The sequence below is a fragment of the Cuculus canorus genome, chromosome 4, assembly GCF_017976375.1.
Source record: "Cuculus canorus isolate bCucCan1 chromosome 4, bCucCan1.pri, whole genome shotgun sequence".
Lineage (NCBI taxonomy): Eukaryota > Metazoa > Chordata > Aves > Cuculiformes > Cuculidae > Cuculus > Cuculus canorus.
Genome location: NC_071404.1, coordinates 61,074,159 through 61,098,003, shown reverse-complemented (window position 1 = coordinate 61,098,003; position 23,845 = coordinate 61,074,159). Strand labels below are relative to the sequence as shown.

Here is a 23,845-nt window from a genome sequence, read left to right as displayed (position 1 = left end):
TTAGCCTGGAGAAGAGGAGGCTGAGGGGAGACCTTATTACTCTCTACAACTACCTGAAAGGAGGTTGTGGAGAGGAGGGAGCTGGCCTCTTCTCCCAAGTGACAGGGGACAGGACAAGAGGGAATGGCCACAAGCTCCACCAGGGGAAGTTCAGGCTGGACATCAGGAAAAAATTTTTCGTGGAGAGGGTCATTGGTCACTGGAACAGGCTGCCCAGGGAGGTGGTTGAGTCACCTTCCCTGGAGGTGTTTAAGGGACGGGTGGATGAGGTGCTGAGGGGCATGGTTTAGGGATTATTAGGAATGGTTGGACTCGATGATCCAGTGGGTCCTTTCCAACTTAGTGATTCTATGATTCTATGAATGAAATCGTGATTTATATTTATAAATCTTTTGATCTCCATGTGTAAAGGTAATTTTTGTATTCTATTGAAACTGATACAGGAACTGCTTACTTTTTTATAGATAATTAGGAGATTAAAGAAGTTGGAGGTGTGTGTCACTTTTGAATCAGATGTTTTGTCACAGAAAAATCCTATTTGTATGATTTCTATGTTTTCTGTGCCTGTCATCTGAAAAGAAAAAAATTTACGGTATTTTATTTTTATTAATGCTTTTAAGCATTGTCGTAAAATATGTCAGCATTTTATTTCCATGAGTGTATCAAGGTGAAATTGAGCATTTCATCGTTATGAAAGGAGTAAATTAATTGTCCGTGCATTTAAATAACCTGTAAATTGTGTGCATTTAAGTAGAAGAGATGGGCTCTTCAGAAGTTTTTATGACTCTCAGTGAAGTCACATCTCTTTTTCGTGCAGGTATTTTTGGCCAGAAGCTGGAAGATACTGTCCGATATGAAAAGCGATATGGGAACCGCCTGGCTCCTATGCTGGTGGAACAGTGTGTGGATTTTATCCGACAGAGGGGGTTAAAGGAAGAAGGCCTTTTTCGACTGCCTGGGCAGGCTAATCTTGTCAAGGAGTTACAGGATGCCTTTGACTGTGGAGAAAAGCCTTCTTTTGACAGGTAAAATCCTCCAGCTGTCCCCACTTGCTGAAGCCTAGACAGGACATAATCTGCTGCACTGGCTGACCCATGATACAGATCTGTAGTACTGGCTGACCCATGGTGTTGTAAATCACTTGGCAGCAACAGATAGAATTATGTGGTTTTGTAGGTTTTCTGTATGATTCCTATTAGCACTATGAAATGTCTTGGTTTTTTTCTGACTTTGATGTCTGGTTTCAAAGCGTGTCTGGAGAATTTCCATTTGTGAAAAGTTGGTTAGGAAAAATATTGTTAATGGTTTGGCTTAATCAAAAATAACTGGATTGCCTTGATCTCAGTGTCCTTTGAAATATAGCGGGTGATGCTGGCATTTAGTCAGTTCCACAAAGAAAGAATTTCTCCTATCACCAATTTAAATATGTTCTGTTACCTTTAAACTGATTGGAATGGAAGTCTGCTTTTTGTGTGTTCCTTTATAATTTTAGGCCTTTGGTCTTAAAATAAAATTAATTCTGATCATAATAACAAACCCACATGGTTGTTGAGGGTCCAGGGCCAATTTGTATTCCAATATTTATACAGTTTTGCAAGCTCATGAGAATTTTCTGGGCCAAGGAAGAAATCAGTCCTGTTCACATAGCTGTGTGTGACATTAGTCTTTTTTAAGGCTAATACTTTGAGCAAGTTCAGCTCTCCTCCTATAAGCACTGGTAGCAGCAGTTCACCTACTCTGAGTGCGCAATCGGAGAAAAGAACTATTGGATTATGAATGCCCCGTGGCCTTTTTGAACTCTCTTAATATGATGGTGTTGACATTGCAATTCAAGAGACTGTTAAACAGTGGTTGTCCTCTGTGTGTGCCATAAGTGATGAAACTCCAAAATGGAATCAGGATGCTTCCCTCAAGTTAAAGATCTCATGTGAATTAGGAGAAGAGGCAGGTTATATTTATTTTGTGAGACCTTTTGCTGATACCAATGCCAGGAACAGAAAGAAAGCATAGCTTGATCTTTTAGTGTGAAAACGTGCCATGATATGAACCTAATGGCTGGAAATTATTTACCTCCTTCCTCTCCTCTATGAACTGACGAAATTTGTTATGCTTCAAGGTATGTGTATTACAGGTGCCCAGAAGGCAGACGTCTGTAATGCTGTTTTATCCCTCATGATTTCTTCAGTCCTGACCTTCACTTTTATAAATTGACATTTCTTACGCTCTGGAAAAGTGAATTGTCTTCGTATGAGGCTTATTAGTTTCTCATCAGAAGGTGAGAGTTAGGATACTTAACCAGAAGGAGCCAAAGGACTGTGGGAAGTGACGATGTCAGCTGATAAATGTTTGTAGTGTACTCACTGACACTACTGTGTAACTTATTTAGAAATGGTAAAGAAGCATCCATTGGTTATGTTTTCCTTACTGGGATATTAAGATAAATATTTTTGATGACATCTCTGCACAACCTTGTATGTCCACAAGTCTTGTTGTGAGGGGGACTTCTGCTGTTTACTTTTTCACATTGTGTTTGGAGAAGAGTGATTTAGGTGTAGCAATGGTCTACAAGTCAGACAGATATAAATTCTGTTCTGGTAATTACCATTGTATCTGTTGGGCATCTACTTTTTTTTCCCTCCAGCCTTTTGTTCCATTTGTAAACTTTTGAGGGTGAAGTTCATTTCACAGTGTTTATATAATGGCTGTGTGATTACCTTGGTTTGGGGTAACTTTTATTTTCACTGTGCTGAACAGCAGCTTAACCTCCATATTTCATGCAATCTGTTTGGCAAGTTGAGCTCTTGGAAGGCGGGCCACAATATGAAAAGTTGCTGTAGCGAAAAGAAAAAAATATATACTTTAGGAGTCTATACCTGCTTTTTTCTCATGAACCTCCAGATCTGCTGTGTTTAATCTATAATTATAAGTTTCTATTAGTTGAAAGTCCAGTAGCATAAAATCTTTCTATGTTCTGTTTATTAATTTGCATTTTGCCCACTCTCATACATCAATAACAATAAAGATGTTTGCAGTTAGGGCTGTGCTCATGTTTTATTGATGAAACACAAACCACAATGGAATCCAGGTCATGCTTCCATTGGGGTGCTGGGTCACTGGCTTTGACATCAGCTGACTAGCTGCTGTCATCAGTGCTGGAACTAATACAAAGAGCTGATGTTTGAGCATTTTTCATGCTGATATTTTTTCTGTGTATTAGTGCACATAAGTCAAACAAAGACTATAGAGCAAGTGAATATGCTTTGAAGTGTGTGTGTAGGCTAGTATATGTGAGAAATTTATTATTAAATAATCCTTCTCTTTATGCTTTCTTAGCTAATTCAGTAAAATATGTAACTATTAGAATTAAAAGCAGAACCAAAAGTAAAATCATACAGTCATGATTAATACTCCTTTAAAATGTTATCTTAAGATAGTGCAGCTATCTTAAAACAACTTATCACTGTTGGGAGATTGAGTTCAAAGACACAGATCTGTTCTTTTGCCCAGAGTTCAGCTGCTATCCACAGTTCTGTGGAGACTTTGCCCTTCTCCCCTCTTGCATTCCTTGTCTGATTCCCTTTGCCAAAGAAGACCACAGAATGTATGCAACGAGAACAATGTGGCACATGTGAAAGAAGTAGGAAAATAGCTTTGCTCAAAAGAAATGCAACCATGTTTGAAACATAAAACAGTGTTTGACAAATGGTTGCTGTCAAATGAGCTAGCAGCTAGATGTTCCAATACTGAAGTCAATTATAAAAATGCAGAGTGAATCCAGGACAGATCAGAGAGTGGAAAAACACTTTGTATTACTGTAATCCTGATTTGAGAGTTGGATAAAATGTTCCTGAAGAGTTATGAGCTATATGTGTGAGAATGGAGCCAAAATTTGAAATTTCTCAAACTCACAGATGAGAAAACGTAATGTCTGATCTGAAACAGCCAACACCTCTTCCTCTCTAGTATGAAAACTGGAACATTCAGCATTTCTTGTAGTCTTGAGAAGGGGAGGTACAGCTGCTACAACTGAAAACTGCTGAAGCCTTTCATGTGAAGAAAAAAAAAATCTGAAAATTATATAAAATTTTAAATTAAAATCAGTAAATACTCCTTCCGTAAGTGTCTGCACATATTGTGAAATCTGCTTTAAGGAGCTAACAGTGTAATTAGACAATCACTTATGCTTGCTGCTACTTGAAATATCCTTGGTATTTCCAGTACTGCTCCCCCTCTGTGTAAAATTGTCCCCTCCAGGGAATTTATTTTGCTTGCCCTTGGGGTATTTGCTTCTCTCTGCTTGTATGGCTTATATTTTAAGTTTAAAGTCTCTCAGCTTCTTTATAAATCATACATTTGTAATGAGATAAAGTGGATTATAACTGTTTGTTCTGTAAATTAGCATAGTGAATATGGCACTACATAACAAAAGTAACATAAGGGTTTGTTCTACAATTACTACCAGATGACATGACAGTTAAGATTGCTTTAGGGAGTAAAAAATATTTGAAATGTCATTGAAACAAATATTAATGCTTAATATTGATTGGTGTATGTGGCTTGTATTTTCATAACTACTACTATTCATGTATATAGTCCAGTAGTTCAGAAGAGTTTGTGTGCTGTTTGTGTGTATACATGACTGAGAAGGAAAGCATATAAGTGCATATTTAGCAAAACAAAACCCCTGTTATGTTCTCTCATGGATATGAATTCCTCTAAAGAAGAATGCAAGTTCATTGTAGGACAAAATATTACATACTGCTCTAGTCACCATGCAGTCAGCTGAGAAAAGAGCGTGTAAGTGACAGTGTGTGGTAGTTGGCAAATGCTGTTATTCACTGGGCCAGATAATCCAAAATGTAGAACTGCTATGTTCCCGTGCACTTAATTACTGTGATTGTTGAAGCAAAAAAAGGATAATGATGAAGACGGTGCTCATGTAATATCCTCAAGGTGAGAAGGACCATATGCACAATGTTACTCTCCTCCAGATGTAAAGAATGGTTTGAAATTTTGATGAATACAAGAAATTTGATCTGTCTCAGTGGGGCTGCAGCCTGCACTGCCACTGCACAGACTGTGACTAGATTTCGACTGATTATGGAAACTGTTCTTTTATTTTTGCAGATACAAACCTGTAGATAAGTATTTCTTTGTTTAGGATCAGGTAGTTGTCCATAAGAAAGGGGCTTCATTCCCTTCCTAGTGAGAAGATGCAGCAACCTCTAAACAAAAACATCTGTGTGAAATGAAGCCTTCACTAGGAAGTTGGTTCCTGCCAAACACAAATGGCCTTTAGCATGTGAAAGTGGTTGGTTGTTTCTGCCTGTTCCAGGCTTTCTTCCTGATTCTCACAATCTGCTCATCAGTTGTACCTCTGGAGCCACTTCCATGTCCTTTCTAATTCCAGCCCTGTTTCTAATCACCTAGGAGAAATAACTGTTTCATATGGCACAACTTAAAAGAGCCAGTCTAACAAGTAAACACATGTTAGGAGACAGACATATTTGTAGCATGATGCAAGGGTCATTAAATCAGCTTAATTGGTATCTTGCTGTAGGAGGGTGTGGTTTTAGTTATCAGTAGCAAATGAACATGTGTAGTAGCTTCAGGTGAAATGGAGTTGGTGTGTCAATCATGATTTAAAAAAAAAAAAAAGGCAGCCACGTATTTCACTTGCCAATGACAAATGACTTCTTAGATGGGCATGGTCACCCCTAAGAAAGGATGATAATTTGTTACTACATGGAAGGAAGGGTGTGGGTTTTTTAAGCATCCTTTTTTAGGGTTGCAAGATTTGTGGCTTTTTCTTCCAGTAAACAAGAACAGGGGTTTTTTGGTTGGTGGTTGTTTTTTTTTTTTTTTGTGATGTTAAATACTTCTAATTCTTGTAAAATCTTACAGGAACTTAACAGCCTTTCTAAGCAACCTGTCAAATGATAAAATAATTTAGCAGTTTTCACTGGAACTGGTTGATTTTTTTTTTTTCCTGGTGGGAACTCATTCTTAGGCCTCTGCCTACCTCACCTGAAAGCACTTGTGTCCCTTCAAGGATATGTATTATTCTAATTAATTTTTAAGGTCATGCTGCCATAGACTTTATCTTGTTATTTGTCTGTCATAAATTGCTGTCTTCATTGCTGCTTTTAAAGCTTCACTCTAACCTGCATGAATTAACTGCTGGTGTAATTACTGAAGTGGATGTCTAACTTGAAAATAGAATCTTCAGTATTCCTTGCAGTGCTTACTCCTCTGAATGGGTCCCTGGCAGATAGCATGGATTGTAAAAATATTGAGCACAAAGATAAAGGAGAAGAATACATGTTTGTTTTTTTTCTCTGTCTAAACAGAAAAATAAAAATTGAGATGAGTGTTAAATTAGTAGAGGCAGGTTCTTGCAGCAGCAAGGAGAGGAAAGACAGCTCAGGGCTTAAAATAGCAAATGCTTTCATATATGTTCCACAAGTTGTTGGCCAAATTTCAACTGTTACATAGATTAGACGTGATACTGCTTCTGCTAGATATGCATTATATAGGAAATGATATGGAGAGTAATATTTTTAAGATACCTATACAGGGGAACAAAAATCACATAGGACATTCAACCAGCATTTTAGCTGACCTTTGAATTGCTGGACCAAAGTCTGACTCCCAAAATCAGTTCCACCACTCCTGATTCACCATAACATTGCTGAACACAGGCTCTACCCTCGTAGCCTCTGGCTGCTGGCTTCTCAGTAGTAGCAATGGTCTAATTTACTCTATATGTACTTATGCATATTTGTAATATTTCCTTAATTTTGCTTGCTCAGTGTTTCATCACTGGATTATCGTGGACTTCAGCATCTCACTTAAGATGTCTGCAGACTGGCAGCAAAAGTTACACACTGGGCAGCCAGTTTAGGAGCTCATCCTCCCATGTCAGGAAGACATCTGTACTGGTTGGAGAGCACTTAATGGTACTTGTGAATTGAAACACCTAAAATACAGTAGATTAAACCTGGAGTCTGCACTTTTGAGATTTCCCCTGTATTTTAAAATAAAAGGTCAACAAAACAATACTAGACTGCGAGGTCTAAACAGGTCTTAGATTATATGAAACACTCTTTTAGTTACATAGTTATAAAAATATTGACTTATTTTTATACCAACATATACATAGAAAAAAAGGTTTCTAGCTTTTGTCTAATTGTTGCTGAATAGAATGTAAAAAATTCAGTTCTTAAAGAACTGCAAAATCTGTGTGGTAATTTCTGTGCAGATAAATTAAGTCCTAAGAAGTGTTCCAGTACAGTTTAGAGAAAAGAAAAAGGCAACAAATTTTCCAAAATTTTGCAGTCCCACCTGCAGTTGTGCCTTAGCATTAGGTCAGCAGAAGCAAATTAAAGAAAAGATAAAAAATAAAATTGAGAATGTGTCCTCATCTACTGATTGGAAACTGAGTTCCTGGGTTTCTAACCCCAGCTCAGAAAGCACTTTTCTCTAGGCTCATATACAGCATGTACTTAGGAGTTTAAGAACACAGAACTTAATGTTTCCTTCCTTCTGGCATCCTGCCTTCCTATTTCTTTCTCAGTTCCTTGCTAGAGCCACAGTTTTTAGCACTGAAGTAACCCTTCATGGTGATAGTATTGGTATATCACGTTGAAAGGAGGGAATATATAAATTGCATCAGTTTTCTGGGCTTTTGTCCTCCTTCTTCAACCTTTTTATCCTCCATCTGCTGTGCCCTCATGGAGCAAGTATTCCGCTTCACACCAAAGGACTGGTGTAAAATTATTCTTATGTACCACACAAAGATGATCCTGGCAGTACAAAGAAGGGAGAATTCTCTCATGGGGAGACCTGTGTGCCAGCTTTAAATTATTCTTCAGTAATTTCTTGTTTGAATCTTGTATTTTGAGAAGGCCTTTCTAGTTTTATGCAAGTCTCTGGAAAGTTGTTGTTCAGTTCTTCAGCAAGGTGTGGTGAGTTCCCTTGTTTAAGTAAAAATAGTAATAATAACATCTTCAGAAAGATTATCAATGCTGAAACCAGTGTTAAATTCTCTGCAGATTAAGGGCCTGTGCTCTCTTTCATGTTGCAGTGTAGGGCACAGGCTACCAGTTCACATGTGCTCTTTGTGGCTGCTACTCTCCTTCAGTATCTGACTAAGCAAAAGTCTTTCTCTCATTTCATTTTTGCTTTCCTGATGCTCCAACAACTTGGGAAACTGAAGACCTCTCTATAAAATTTACTTCTTGGATAAGGCTGAAAAGTAGCAACTGCCTGGGCTTGCATGCCAAGGTTGTGCTCAAAAAACTAACACCAGTGGCAACAAGATGTGAGAGCAACTACCTTAGAGATTACTGGGGTCTGGGTTTTAAGACCTGAAGTCGTGTAGTCTGTAAAGAATTTTGTTGGTCAGGATGTCAAGAAGAGCTTCTGTTCACTTAGTTTGCATCTGGATCTGGGATAGATAGAAGGCAAAGGTTAGAGGCCAAATCTGAGCTTGCATTTGAAATCTCATAAAATAGTAGAACTGTATCTGGTTTCATGTATAGTACTGTTCCTTACGTATGTTATATGTACGCCTGAGGAGCAGAGTGGGGTAAACACAGTATTCCCATTTTGGATCAAAGCCAGTCTGCAAGTAAAGGGTTGCAATCAACAGATTAGAATTTGAACCTTCTTTAAAAATGTGGATTTGCACTAGTGCTTTTGTTTATAGAGTTTCTCTAGAAAACACTTTCGGGAATTTTGGATGGGAATTATTCATGATTGAAATAGAAATATTTTCAGGGAATTTATTTTGAGAAGGGGGTGGTGGTTTACATTTAAATATATACAGTACTTTATAATTTCTCTTCTTCTGCTTTGACTTAGATTGCTTATAGTATAGCACGTTAATCTAAGGTTGTTCCCATAATTCTTGTTAAGATTTAATTTAGTAAAGGCCATTACTGTTTTAACAGATCATTCCAAAGTAATGATTAACATACCCCTAGCAAAGCTTAAGTGCTTCAAATACCAGTGGCTCAGAGTTTAAAAACTATTCCAAGTGTGAAGTCTTCAAATAAAAAGAAAATACCCTGTAATGTACATTGTAGAAATATCTGTGAATTTTCCTGTTTCTTATGAATGGAATTAGCATAATTTAGTATGTGGGTTTTTTTTGGTTTTTTTTTCAGAATGAGAGGGGAGGGTATCAGCTTGCAGTACCACTCTTATCTGAATCAGGGAAGGCATGTAGAACATTCCACTAAGGTTTTGAATAAGGGCCTGAGTAGCTAAACAAAGAGAGATTTCTTCATGCTAAATTGTAGTTTTTATCTATTTCTATTTTATTTCTTTTCAGAGAAGTGCTCCTAAGTTACTACAATATAACTTTACACACCACAGAAACCTTTAAGCAAGTTTTATTGCATACTCTAACCTTGTGATTTTGATCTTTCTCTCAATCTTCTTATGGATAAACAGCCCAGTTTATAGCTATATCAAAAGAAACCCCTTAATATAATTCTGAGAAAAAATGTGTATGTCATACCAGATATTTGACTATCAGCGCTGTAGCGTTGCTTGTTGTACTGGCACTCAGACATTATCTATGCTTGGTGACTTGTAATACCTTAGCTTACTTGGTACAGTATAAAGCTAAAACTCATTTCCAGTGCATTTACAGTTCTGTGGGTAAGTATATCCAAGTTCACAGTGTAATGGTACAGCTAAAAGGCACAGTAGTCATTTTATGGGGGCCCATAGAAAAAAGATGCATGCCAGGGGAAGAATGGTAATTCGCATGGGGGAGTTTCAATTATATACCTGTGGCACATATGGTCTCCTTTAAAACTCGCTTACTTAATACTGATACCAGAGGGAGATGGTGATACAGTGGAACGCTGAGCATGTTTTGAGAGCTAGCCTGGTCTCTGTCTCAAGTGAATATGAAAAGCATCAGTTAAGATGGATTTTGCATGCCTGATGTGAGATGCCTGACAACGAAAGCCAGGATGTTCTCTACATCTGTGCCTCCAAATAAGGTGTTATTTGTAAGTATTCACAGTAATGAGTCAGCAGAATTGATAGATTCTTGCTTGCAGGTATCCTAAGTTCTTTATAGGACGCTCCCTTCACCCGCCCCCAAAAGGACCAAACAAACCAGATCACAGATATGATCTATAGAATCATAGAATGACTAGGTTGGAAGGGACCCACTGGGTCATCGCGTTCAATCATTCCTAACACTCCCTAAGTCATGCCCCTCAGCATCTCGTCCACCTGTCCCTTAAACACCTCCCTGGAAGGTCACTCAATCACCTCCCTGGGCAGCCTGTTCCAGTGACCAATGACCCTTTCAGTGAAAAATTTTTCCTGATGTCCAGCCTGAACCTCCCCTGGTGGAGCTTGAGGCCATTCCCCATTGTCCTGTCCCTGACACTTGGGGAAAAAAAGGCCAGCTCCCTCTTCTCCACAACCTCCTTTCAGGTAGTTGTAGAGACCAATAAGTTCTCCCCTCAGCCTCCTCCTCTCCAGGCTAAACAACCCAGCTCTCTCAGCCGCTCCTCATAAGACTTGTTCTCCAGCCCCCTCACCAGCTTCGTTGCTCTTCTCTGGACACACTCCAGAGCCTCAACATCCTTCTTGTGGTGAGGGGCCCAGAACTGAACACAGTACTCTAGCTGCGGTCTCACCAGTGCCGAGTACAGAGGGAGAATAACCTCCCTGGACCTCCTGGTCACACCGTTTCTGATACAAGCCAAGATGCCATTGGCCTCCTTGGCCACCTGGGCACACTGCTGTCAACCAACACCCCCAGGTCCTTCTCCTCTAGGCAGCTTTCTAGCCAGACTTCTCCTAGTCTGTAGCTCTGCATAGGGCTCGTGCCACAAGTGCAGGACCCATGCAAGCATCTGGCCTTGTTAAACCTCATGCCATTGGTCTCAGCCCAGCAGTCCAGCCTGTTCAGGTCCCTTTGCAGAGCCTCCCTACCCTCCAGGAGATCCACGCTTCCACCCAGCTTAGTGTCATCTGCAAACTTACTAAGAGTCCACTCAATGCCTTCATCCAGGTTATTGATAATGACATTGAACAGGGCTGGACCCAGTACTGAGCCCTGGGGAACCCCACTGTAACTGGCCTCCAGCTGGAGTTAACTCCATTTACTACCACTCTCTGGGCCCAGCCATCCAACAGTTTTTCAACCCAGTGTGCGCCTGTCCAGGCCAGAGGCTGACAGTTTCTTGGGCAGAATGCTGAGGAGAAACTGTGTTGAAGGCTTTACTGAAGTCCAAGAAGACTACACCCACAGCCTTTCCCCCATCCAGTAGTTGAGTCACTTTGTCAAAGAAGGTGATCGGGTTAGTTTGGCAAGACCTGCCTTTTCTGAACCTGTGTTGACTGGGCCTGATCACCCGGTTCTCTTGCATGTGCTTCATGATAGCACTCAAGATCACCTGTTCCATGACTTTCCCTGGCACTGAGGTGAGACTGACAGGCCTGTAGTTCCCTGGATCCTCCCTGCAACCTTTCTTGTAGATGGGTACAACATCAACCAGCCTCCAGTCCAGTGGAACTTCCCCAGTCAGCCAGGACTGCTAGAAGGTGACGGAAAGGGCTTTGGAAAGGACATCCGACAGGTCCTTTAATACTCCTGGGGTGGATGCCATCCGGCCCCATAGACTTGTGGGTGTCTAGCTTGTGGGCAAGCAAGTCTCTAACCACCTCCTCTTGGATCATGGGAGCCTCATTCTGCTCCTCTAACTCCTGGGTTTGTACACAGAGGGAACAACTTTCCTTACTATTAAAGACTGAGGCAAAGAAGGCATTAAGTACTTCAGCCTTGTCCTCATCCCTTGTCACTGTTGTTCCTTCTGCATCCAATAGGGACTGCATATTCTCCCTAGTCCTCCTTTTCTTGTTAATGTATTTGTGGAAAGATTTTTTATTATCTTTCACAGACTTAGCCAGTTTGATTTCTAGTTGGGCTTTAGGCCTCCTGATTTTTTTCCCTGCATGATCTCACTTCCTCCATGTAGTCCATGCAAGACACCTGTCCTTTCTTCCAAAGCTCATAGACATTCCTCTTCTTTTTGATGCCTCTCAAGATCTCCCTACTCAACCAAGCTGGTTTTTTCCCCCACCGGCTCCTTTTCTGGAACATGGGGATGGCTTGCTCCTGAGCTGCTAGGATTTCATTTTTGAAGAGTGCCCAGCCCTTGTGGGCTCCCTTGCCCTGAAGGACTGTCTCCCCTGGGACTTTGCTAACCAGCCTTCTGAACAGTCCAAAGTCTGTCCTCTGGAAGCTTAATGTGACTGTTTTGCTAGTCTCCTTCTTCATCTCACCTAGAACTGAAAACCCTATCATCTCATGATTGCTTTGTTCCAGGTGTCCTCCAACCATCACATCCCCCACAAGGCCTTCTCTGTTCACAAACAGCATGTCCAGGAGGGCACCGTCCCTTGTTGGCTCACTCACCAGTTTTGTGAGGAAGTTGTCTTCCACACACTCCAGGAACCTCCTAGACTGCTTCCTTTCTGCTGTATTGTACTTCCAGCAGATATCAGGAAGATTGAAGTCTCCTACGAGGGCAAGAGGTAGCTATTTAGAGGCTATCCCCAGCTGTTTATAGACGAGCAAATCAGCTGCTTCTTCTTGGCTGGGTTGTCTGTAACAGACTCCCATCACGATGTCTGCCTTCTTGTGAGCTCCTCTGATTTTAACCCATAGGCACTCAGTCCCTTCCTCACCATAATTGAGCTCAAGGGTATCAAAGCACTCTCGAACACAGAGGGCTACACCACCTCCTGTTCTACCCTTCCTGTCCCGCCTGAAGAGTTTATACCTCACCATAGCTGCACTACAGTTATACGAGTCGTCCCACCATGTTTCTGTGATGGCAATGACATCATAGTCACCTTGTCCTACAACAGCTTCCAGCTCCTCCTTCTTATTGCCCATGCTGTGTGCATTGGCGTAAATGCACTTCAGCTGGGCTGACGAACCTTCAGCCCTCATAAAGGGAATAGAGGTTATTCCCGATTGACTTGTCCTTGGAGTAACTAACTCCACAGTGCCAGTTTCATCCTTACTGTCCCCAGGTATAATCGCCCCCTTTTGCTCTGAGGTGATGTACTGGCAGTCCTCTCCAGCACACCATCTCTCAGTTACTGGAGCCCCATTTCCAGGCTCCATCCCGACTAGCCTGGTCTCATCCCCCTTCCCTTTCACATCTAGTTTAAAGCCCTATTTAAGAGCCTCACTAGATTTTTAGTAAGGACTTTAGTCCCCCTATGAGACATCCCTAGTAAGAAAGCCGGGGGGGGACGGACGGACAGGTGTCACCCCATGATCAAAGAACCCAAAGCCTTTCTCCTCACACTAGGCTGGGAGCCAGGCATTAATCAACTGTTTCTCTTTGACCTCCTGCTTCTCATTCCTTAGCACTGGAATGGAGCTAAACACCACTTGTGCCCTATAATGTATGTATTGCTGATGAGTAAAATCGGGGGTGATAATGGAAAAGTTAAGTGGTGGAGTTTTGCCTGTTGATCTCGAAGTATTATTCTGATTCACAGTAACGACTTGTATTCTAACCCAACAGCAGTACAGATGTGCACACTGTGGCGTCACTGCTTAAGCTGTACCTAAGGGAACTCCCAGAACCAGTCATACCATATGCAAAATATGAAGATTTTTTTTTCCTGTGCCAAAATGCTCAGCAAGGAGGAAGAATCGGTGAGTTGACAAGTTGAGTAAGATGAAATAAAAGACCAGCATGTTATAACCTGTTCTCATTTTGAGAAGGAGAGAAGCTGATTACCTGTCTTAATTTATGATGTGCATCTGTTAATTGAGGCTGGTTTTATATGAAAACTGTTGCCACCTAGGTAACTTGGAAGTCTAAGTATAGGTGCATAGCATACTTAGCTGTATTTATTGCATGTCACCGAATCCAGTTCAAGTAAACTTCATTGTGGTCAATAGCTTCCATTTGGCACGGAAGAGACCTATATTTTTATTGGTCCTGACCTGTGAAAGGAGGGGTCTTAGTAAGTGCTGTCCAACTTTTACCGTTAATCAAAGGTCATTTTGTTCTGAGCATCAGAATGCCAACTTGTACTGACTTTGATTGATGGTCATTGAAATCTATTTGTTGCTGGTCATTGAATCAGAAGGCCTCAAAAAGTTGGAGGGTGCTCACTTTCCAGACTCTTTTAAAACAGCGTAACACAAATGAGCAAAATAAAGGTCTTAACTGCCCTGCAGTGGCATGGGCCTGCTATATATTAGTCTGAAGACATGGGAAACTAAGTGCCTAGTACTACATTGTTCTGTGTGCTTGTGGGTAGTGAGGTCAACTGTGATATTTTCTCTTCAAAGTAAATACCAATAGGCTATTTCTGTTGATTGCAGTCTACTCCCCTAAATTTCTAAGGCAGTTATTTCTGTTTAATTCCTTTTTGACTTTTCAAAACCTGTTCCAGTTTTTCAAAAACTGGAACATCTCCTATCTAATCTTTTAATTATTAAGATGAATATGATCGCCTCTTTCCTAAGAAACCATCTCCATTCTGAGCCTGCAGTTGATAACTACCAACAGCAGAGTGGTAGTTGTTCCCGTATGATGGCAAGGTCAGAGAGACACAGAGCTGTGCCAAACTGTCTTCTGTGTTGTCATAATCTCTTACGCCCACCGAAATCAGACTGGTTTCTTAGCTGTTCTTTACAGTTTACTAGAAGATGCATATTTTTGTCAGCTGCTTGCAAATGGTTGGAGTGGGCTGTTCAGCTGGTTTAATTTGAGCTGCTCTTTGCAAAAGTTATGGCAAGAGCTAAAGTTGCCACGGTTTGCTTGTACATGTTACATATGTCTCTAACCATTGTTAGCAGCAATGTAAAGCCACTTGACAGCTCCACAGTTAGTCATCATGCAGTTGTACTTGTAGTGATACTAATTTTCAGATTAAATTTTGGTCATTTTATATTGGCTTAGCCCAGAGTGTTCTTTTGCAACTATACATGAAGCACAATATTAAATTAATTTTGAAAGTAAGATTCAAATTATGGTGGCCTGTTGGTGCTGGCAGTTTGTGGAAAATCAGTGCTATAGATGATGAGCCACTCAGTCTTCTTTATGGTATCTTAGCAGTCTAGTTGTAAGGCTGTCTGACTGGATTTTTGGTTGATCCTTATGCAGAAGTTAAAAGTGCAGTCACAGTTAAGGGAGACAGTTGTGCGTCTTTTTTCCTTTCTTAGCCCTAAACCAGAAAACTTGTATGCCATCATCGTCCACGTATCTTGATTTGCATTTGTTTTTATAACATATTATAATCAAAACCCCACTGATGCTGGCAGAGTGCTAAAACTTCATACTGAAAAAGTCTAAATGCACTGGTTGGTGTGGACCGTAGCCAGTATCTATTTCCACAGGCACAGAAAATACTGTGTGACTTTCTGTTTGTCGCATTCCCAGGATGAGCACAAACTGAATAAATGTTTATTGGTCTGAATCTAGTATGGACCAGAACTGGGTTTCTTATATGAAGATGCCAACTAGTTCCAACCAGAACTGCCCTGGAAACCTCAGCCTTATTATTAGCAGGAGGAGGAACAGACCTGTTGATCAAAAAAAGAAAGAGTGAAAGAGGAGGGAGAGACAGGATGAAATCAAGTTATTTATTTACTTGTTTATTTTTGCCCAGACCTAATCCTTGTTAGGCAAATATAGCTTTTGCCATCCAAAATTGATTCTACGAGCTGTTCCTGATGGTAGCTTGTGTATAGTATTGGACACTGCATTTTCAGTGATGTGTTTATTGTCTTGTAGTTGGAATTACTGGCATTTTTCTTTTCCTTAAACCACTTAAAGGGCCTGCAAGAACTGGTGAAGCAAGTGAAGAGCCTGCCAGTTGTCAATTATAATCTGCTGAAATATATCTGCAGGTAAGGGCTCTTGCAAGAACATCACAATGGTATTTATAACGGTGAGCTGTACAGACAAACCAGTCTGCATTTGTGTGTACTGTGTGTGTTTACTCACAGTCAGGATTGGTGAACTTAAGTGAATGCACTCAAAATACAGGTTTACTGCATGACTAATTACTAAAATTAGAAAATTCTCCATCAAGGTGCTATATTACAACTTTTCTTTCATCAGCAAGCTGCCCTCAGCAAGAGATGCAAGAAGTTTAAAATGAATATATTCTGTCCATTTTATAGGAACCAGTTTTTTCCCATTTCTAACTGCTGTTAGTGGCGTTTGCTGTGTGCTCCTGAAGCGTGGTATCCTTGAAAACTGTGTTTGTCTTGCAGTATGTAGAATAGTTTTGTGGGTACATCCAAGAACTTACACAGTTGCAATTAAAAAACTTACACAGTTGCAATTAGTGAACTTGTAGAAGTTGCCAGCATAAAAAAACCCAAACCACATTTTAATGGAACATAAACTTCTTATTAATTGACATTTTGCAATTTGAGGATATTTTATGAGCCAAGTGGTTGGTTAATGGTGCTGGATAAAGTTACCATATTAAACAGAGTTATCTTCTATTCACTCTAGATTGAAATTGAAGTTTTGCTATTGATGTATCATTTTGGAGAAAATCTGAAGCAGTTGAGGAGAATAGCCTTGAGCTTTCAGGGTGTTCCCTGAGGGTTTTGAATGGAATATTTGACCTGTGTTAGGAAAACATCCACATGCTTTGACTTTTTTGTTTTTTTTCCTTTTTACATATTTCTTAAAGGCCTCTTTCTTCTCTACAGATTCCTTGATGAAGTCCAGTCTTACTCAGGCATAACAAAATGATGTGTTCAAAATCTAGCTACTGTTTTGGGTCCCAACATCCTTCATCCAAAGTGGAAGATCCTCTCACTATCATGGAAGGTGAACTTACTGTGCATAACTTCTAATAGAAAGAAGGAATATCTGTAGGTTATTAAACAGTACATAGCAGGTCATGTAGTACATGCAGAAAGTTACATATACCTCTTTTATAGAGAATTCTTCAATCTGAATGTACTTCTGGGTTTAAATCTTGCAGGTCGCTATAAAACTGGCTGAAATGTGAACAGATTTTGCATGAGATTGTGCTGTCCTGCAACTTCATTAGAAACGTACTTTTTCTCTCAAAACTTGCTGCAAATATGACATGTTCTTATTCAGCATGTGTAGTTGGAGTGCAGTTAATATATTACCTGCTGTTCTTAAGTACAAGAAAAAGTCGTACAGCTTCATAGTGCAGTGACCCATGCAGAATCCTGCACAAGGCAGTGGTATATTGCATGCCTTTTTGTGCAACAGTCATGAAATTGTCAGAATTGCAGTTCTGCTATTTACAGCGATGTCAGCTAGAGCATTTTGCTGTGATTAAGACAAGGATGGTCTCCTCCTATGACTTCCTCCTAGTCTTAATCTTTGTGACTTTAATTCTCCATAAAGTACATGACACCTTTTCTCCTTCCTAACACTTTTTTTCTTAATATGTAGCACCTGGACTGAGAATGTTCCCAAACTCAAAAATACTGTGTTCAAAGTTTATTCTGAGAGTGTATGAATTTATTATTTTTCTGTGAGTTTGATGCTTTTTTCTTCTTCCACAGATACCGCAATTCCCCATATACTTTGTTCATTTACTTGTTTACCTGAAGCCTAATGTTTCATCATTCTCCCTTTCAATCTTAAAATGACTATGTGGTGTAAACAGAAATATAGCATTCCAAAATCATGCCTGAAAGCAATGACTTACCCAGGGCTAGCTGTCTGAACAGTAGCACAGATGAGCCAGAAAAACCTTGTAACTTCTCTCTTGCATGAGAGATATTTTTGTGAGTGTACTCCCCTCTCTGTGAATATTCTGCCTATCACTTCACTTTCAACCTGTGTCTTTCTTTTGTACCTACAGAACTGTCAGACTGACCAGGATAGTAGCTTCTTTTACCCTGACACTTCAGTAGAGCTTAGCAGCCTGGTAGATAACTGCTGCGAGAGTTTCTCTTGATCAGGCAGCACCACTGTCCTTCTTTCCTATGGATTGCACTAAATAGTATAAAAAGTACTTAAAAGTGTTCAGTAGATTAGAATTGAGTGCCACAGAACTGATTTATACCATTGTAGTCAATGAGAATGATACAGGATGGTATTTACTTGTGGGATACCACGTATCTTCAGCTCACCTGGAGCACGGGAGGCAAGTGGAGATTTGGGATGGGAAGAGAGGAGTTAGACATTTCTAAATAAAATACTATATTCTAGGTTTATATTTTTCCAGAACTGGCTGCTCCCTAAAGTTTGTGGGTTGGCTTATTTTTGAAAGTTTGAGCAAGAAAGTTTTGGTGTTTCTTTGTTTCGGTTTGTTTTTTCATATGAGGTAGAAACAGAAAACAATATGCTATTCCAGTTCTTGAAAGCAACTCACCAAACTGCTTATCTGCAGCCATAGCACTAAAATGATGGTGGCTGCTTGTTGGAAATGGCATGAATATTATTACCGACTGAAGGAAATGCGTATATTTTTAGCTAATGAGAAACAGGTTTGATTAAACAGATTTATGACTTCTCTTTAAGTATAACTTTCAGGTTGGACATGAGACGATGATTTTGCAATTAGGATGCACATTAGTTCAAACGTATACTAACTTCTAACCAAAGACTGTACATCAGTTCATGCTCGTGGCCACCCTACTTTATGGCCCTTTACTTTTTGGAAGTTACAGAGTGCTTTTCTTGCACAATCATTCAGAGGCAAACATGCAGCTATGGGCAAACCTAGCTGTATAATGGGAATGAGGAGGGGTTTTTTTTTTGGTTCAAGAGAGATTTTCCCGCAATACCAATCATAGGTTGAGCACAGTGCTGAAAGTTGCCTGACTACAGTGCAATGTTTGTAGTAAAATTTCTACTCATAAAACTAGTGTTCTCAGTGGGAATATAGCCAAATATATCATGGGAGTAACTAACTGAGTTTTCCTGCTACATAGTTCTAATGTATGATTTTTCCTTAGCAAACAAATAAACAACATGTTGAGTACCAACAATGAATTGGCTCTTAGTAGTTGTATTTTAAAAGGGTGGGGTATAAAGATCCAGAATATTACAAAGGAGTTGATGTGAAACAATATTGCACAGTGGGAAAGTATTGATTAGAAGAGCATAGCATGCTTCTAAAAGGTCTCCAGGAGCTTGAAAATGGGGTAGTGGTTGTAACTATCTTGACCTTGTTACTGAAATATTGTTAATATCCTTAATGAGGGTCTGCTTAACAAAACAGAATTGCACATCTTTATTACCCGAAGTCCAGTTATAAATGCTAGTGTAAATTACAGTGCAGTCAAGTGGTGTGCACACCAAGGGATTGTTCTTTGAGAGGAAGGGTAGCCATTATTACAGCAAGTAGCAAGCTGCGGTCCTGCACTAGTTCCATACAATGTTATAAGGTGGCATAGTTTCTGATTGCATATACTTTCACCACAGAGTGATTAAAGACATTCACATGAAATTAATTTTGTCATATTACTTCCCTGTTATGCTCCAATAGACTAAACCATCCATGTTCCAGCAATGCAAATCTGCCCACATTCTGTTATTGAAATATAAGTCTGTGCCAGAATAAGACTTTGGTTTTTAAATGAATTGCACATTGAGTTAAAACAATGATGTTATCATTTGCTACTTTTTTTTCTCTTTCCGTGGTCTTTTGGTATGCAGTTAGAGTCACAATAATAGCTTCTTTGCAGAAGTTCCTGTTCTTAGGGGGTCTTTGAGGCCTGCTGGCTTGGTTTGAGGGAAGGAGAGACAGTGCTGGTCTCATCTAGTAGCCAGCGGCACTTCAGGTGTCTTAAACGTTCAGGGTGTTGCACAGGTGGATGCATTGTGTGAATGTTTGTATAAGTTGAATCTTTTCTATGCATTTGTGGATATCTGATGATAAAGTATATTTATGCCCTAAACAAAACAGGCTATTAATGATCATGTGATTGGTGTCTCCTTGCAGGTATGGTAGTAGTCCAGCAGCTAATGTCAGTGATGATTAACAAACATGAAGAGCTGTTTCCCAAAGGTGCAGACCCTCAGATGGGAGCTGAGATATGCAACAAGAATGAAATACCAAATAAAGCAATTGCAGGGCAGCTACAGAACAAAGAGAACAACACCACTAGGAGACAGCAGTGAGGCACTGTTCTTGGGACAAACCTGAGTCTCCCAAAGGGAGGTCACAGACAATTGAGGCTTCGACTGCTCTGCCAGGCAAGCAAGACCAAATAGCCCCAGGAACAGCATCCAGAAACTAGATGTCAACAGAAGCCCACCACTCATGCTGAAAAAAATCCTGCTTTTTAATAAGGCAGTGGCATAGTCACCAACGGGTCCCTTCAGCAGCTCTGTGGATGGCCCTGAGAAGAGTCAGACCCTTACCAAACTGTATCATGCAAAACCAGAAGAACATCGTCTCTGAAAGGGAGCAATGACTAAGATGGGCACACACAGCATGCAGAATGGAGGTGTGCGGATGGGTGTTTTCTAGCACCCAAGACTGGCACAGCAGCACTCTCAACAGCCAGACCACAGCTGCATGCCCAATGGCTGTGTCCACACTGAGGGACAACAAGCAGAAGGAATCGTTGGGTGATCGGGCCAGCACAACAGGACTTTCTAACTACGACCAATGTCCACCAGCAGTTCTCTATGGTAAACTCTGAGGACAAACAGAGTGTGGACAGTGCCACCTGGTCAACATCATCTTGTGAAATATCCCTCCCGAGCGCTCCAACTCCTGTCGTTCATCCACCACCACCTGCCCTGAGCAGGACTTTTATGTGGGTAACTTTTGAAGACTCTGTGCTTGATGAACCACCACATGAAAACGTCTCCTAGCCTGGGTGACTGTGAAAACAAAAGTGACAGAAGGAGTGTGGAGGGCCACAGCAGCCGAGCCACCAGCAGCATTGATAACAGCGAGACGTTTGTGGCCAACAGTACTAACAATCACAGTGCTCTGCACAGCCTAGTGTCCAGCTTGAAGCAAGAGATGGCCAAGCAAAAACTAGAGTATGAGACGAGGATTAAAGGTAAGACAAGTTTGTTTCTACCGTCTAACTGCCTTTTGCAGAGTAAATCCAAGTTTTTCCCTCTTGTTACTTGCTAGCAGTGGGCACTAGCTGCAGTCACTGTGTGCTTGCCACTGAGTTTCTGATCTTTCTGTGTTGACATACTCTGACATTGCTTTTGGTGATACCAAAGGAGTCTGTTTCAGAGGAATTGCTTGCCATGATTATGACACGCTATCCTATTGGCATCAAAAATAAACCCAGAACCTTGTGATTTTCTGTAGAATCTAATTAACAAAATCAGTAGGCTCTTACAATGTTTTTATTAGTTAATGCCTGTTCTCCAGAGGCTGAGAAGGGTAACTGGGCATCACCTTTCAGTGGAAGCAGTGTTGTGGCTTATTCCACCTGTAGATTTTTGGGGACATGGAGACTGATGGAACTCCTTTCCAGAGTCATCATTCCTCTGAGAGCACTGCTCGTGGTCCAGTCTCCACACTGCTTCTTTGCTCTTTGCCTGAGCCCTTCCTTCACAGCTCAGACCTATTAAAGAAAGCGAAGGAGAGCTGTGTCTTTGTCTACAGGTAGTGCGGACTCTTCTCACACATAAGGTTTGCTGGGGTGGATGGCCCACAATAACCTCAGAGTCTGGGCTTAGCATTAATTAGTGCACATAGCAGTACAGAGCTGAATGTGCTGTCTTTGTAATAAAGGTTCTTCAGTAAAGCTGTTCAGGGACTTGTCTTCTGTTCTCACCTCTGTTGCACAGCAGCCCTTTTCATTGGTATCTTTGGCACTGCAAGTCATAGGTGGATCACAACACTGAGAGCGCTACTGGCAACAGCAGCCACCCAGCAAAAGGTTCAGTGTACAGAATATTGCTGTCTCTTGCCCCACCGCTATTTCAGTGTAGTAGGCAGTGTAGTAGAGCACTTCATATAATGTTCTAGTATGCATGATGACTGCGTGTTTAGTACCCCTAGGATTTCTAATGCTTTCCATTGGAAAGTTACATGACAAATAGGGCCAATTTTTTTAGACACAAATCATGTTGACTGCAGGTTCTTTTGAAATTTTTGATCCATATTTGCAAATGGATAAAGCAGATAGGTCAGCTGAAGAAAGGAGATTAGCAGTGAAACAGAGGTATTTGGGGCATTATTCTGACCTTGGACACTAGTGCAACTACAGCAGGAGCTGGGTGACAAACCAATTCCAGAAGTAAAAGGTATTACTAGCTTATTTATTAAGAAGTAAATGTTTGCTACTGTGCGCCTTGCCAGCGGCAGTTGTAGGCATTTTCTAAATGAACTACCAAAGAGACTGCACTGTGAGAATGGTTCATGGTGAAGCTATGGGTTGTAGATGCACCTCTCAAAAATCCAGTCTGAACTTTGTAAAAGAAAAGACATGTATGAATTTGGTGGGTGGTGTGCATTGAGTGAATGAGGGGTGATGCTCAGGAGCTGTCTGCTTTTGTTTCATTTTTGCAGCCTGGAGCAGAGAAATCTCACCCTGGAGACAGAAGTAGTAGCCCTGCATGAAGAACTGGATCAAGAGCGGAAGAAGTTCACAATGGTAGAAATCAAAATGCGTAATGCAGAGCGGGCCAAGGAAGATGCAGAGAAGAGGAATGATATGTTGCAGAAGGAAATGGAGCAGTTATTTTCTCCACTTTTGGAGAACTGACAGTGGAGTCTCGCAGACCAGAAGAGGCAACACCATCTGGATCCAGTGAGCTTTGGAAGCATAGACTGTGGGACTTTGGGGAAGGGCTTGGGGGTATTATACTGTATCAGGTGGCTGGTCACCTGTATGAGGCTAGAACTCAACATAATGTTATAAACTGTTTAAAGAAGAAATCATGCAGACATTAACCACTCATATCGGACAGTGTGTACTTATCAAGTTATACTCTTTTGAATGCTTCATGAGACTACTGTCAAGTGTTACAACTGGATATATGTGTATAATTTTTTTTTTTTTAAATGACCTTAGAGAGCAAGAGATGTATCTCAAGAAATATTTAATGCAAGTCTTGTATTTAAACTGGTGAATTGAAATGTTGCTGCAATCAAGCTTTATATCAAGGCTTTTCTCCCTTGCACTTAACATAATAAGCTATTTTTTGGCATTGTGTTACCATCAGCTTATTTTGTATATCACGTGTTTTGGGGGTTTGGTTGGGGTTTCTTTGGTTGTAATTTTGTTACCCCTTCTTGCTGGAAAATGAAGATAAACAGATAAGTTCAGGTGTATGTGCCATTGTTTAAACCCTGATTTGCGTCACTTCTAAAAAGCCAGTAGGATGAGAAACAGCAGCACACTACAGCCAAAATAAAGTGTTACTAATTTAACTGAATTGATGGTCAGCACAGACAAGGCCCAAGACACACCTGTATCATAAAAACCAAATGAATATATCAAGGCAGCAGTGGCAAAGGGTAAATAGCTGCTTGTTTTGGAAGCACATGGGGGTGGCAGAGTGAGAAACTGGGAGAGGGGAAGAAGAAATTAAGGGAAAGATTCATGACTAGATTCATGACTAAAGAAGCCCTCTGTCTGATCATTGCAGGATCAAAGCAGGAGTAAAACCAATTGTTCTGACCATATTAGCATCTAACTTACTTCTGAGTGAAAGTGAGTTGGTTTTGTAACATGACTGGTGAAGGGACACACAGAGGGAATGAACCAGACATTCTGATGGTTTTGACAGTGTGAGGGTTGCTGAAAAAAAATAGCAAAAATGTTACGCCCAGCGTACGAATTATCAGAGCAACAGTGTAACAAATAGCAGGTAAGGAATATAGCACACCAACTTAT

The 23,845-nt window shown here is 40.6% G+C and overlaps 1 protein-coding gene across 1 annotated transcript in view; it reads left to right on the top strand.

Annotated features, from left to right (window-relative positions):
* The window catches only part of ARHGAP24 (Rho GTPase activating protein 24), a 215,047-nt gene extending 191,586 nt beyond the window's left edge, over positions 1-23,461 (top strand). The window contains 17 exon segments of the mRNA XM_054064671.1: positions 818-1,025; positions 13,581-13,671; positions 13,673-13,714; positions 15,849-15,922; positions 16,742-16,833; positions 16,836-16,862; positions 19,969-20,130; positions 20,133-20,224; positions 20,227-20,496; positions 20,498-20,638; positions 20,640-20,727; positions 20,730-20,800; positions 20,802-20,846; positions 20,848-21,056; positions 22,516-22,684; positions 22,687-22,729; positions 22,732-23,461. Coding sequence (XP_053920646.1) covers positions 818-1,025; positions 13,581-13,671; positions 13,673-13,714; positions 15,849-15,922; positions 16,742-16,833; positions 16,836-16,862; positions 19,969-20,130; positions 20,133-20,224; positions 20,227-20,496; positions 20,498-20,638; positions 20,640-20,727; positions 20,730-20,800; positions 20,802-20,846; positions 20,848-21,056; positions 22,516-22,684; positions 22,687-22,729; positions 22,732-22,760 — 1,853 coding nt within the window. The 3' untranslated portion in view covers positions 22,761-23,461.
* Positions 23,462-23,845: the final 384 nt, after the last annotated feature.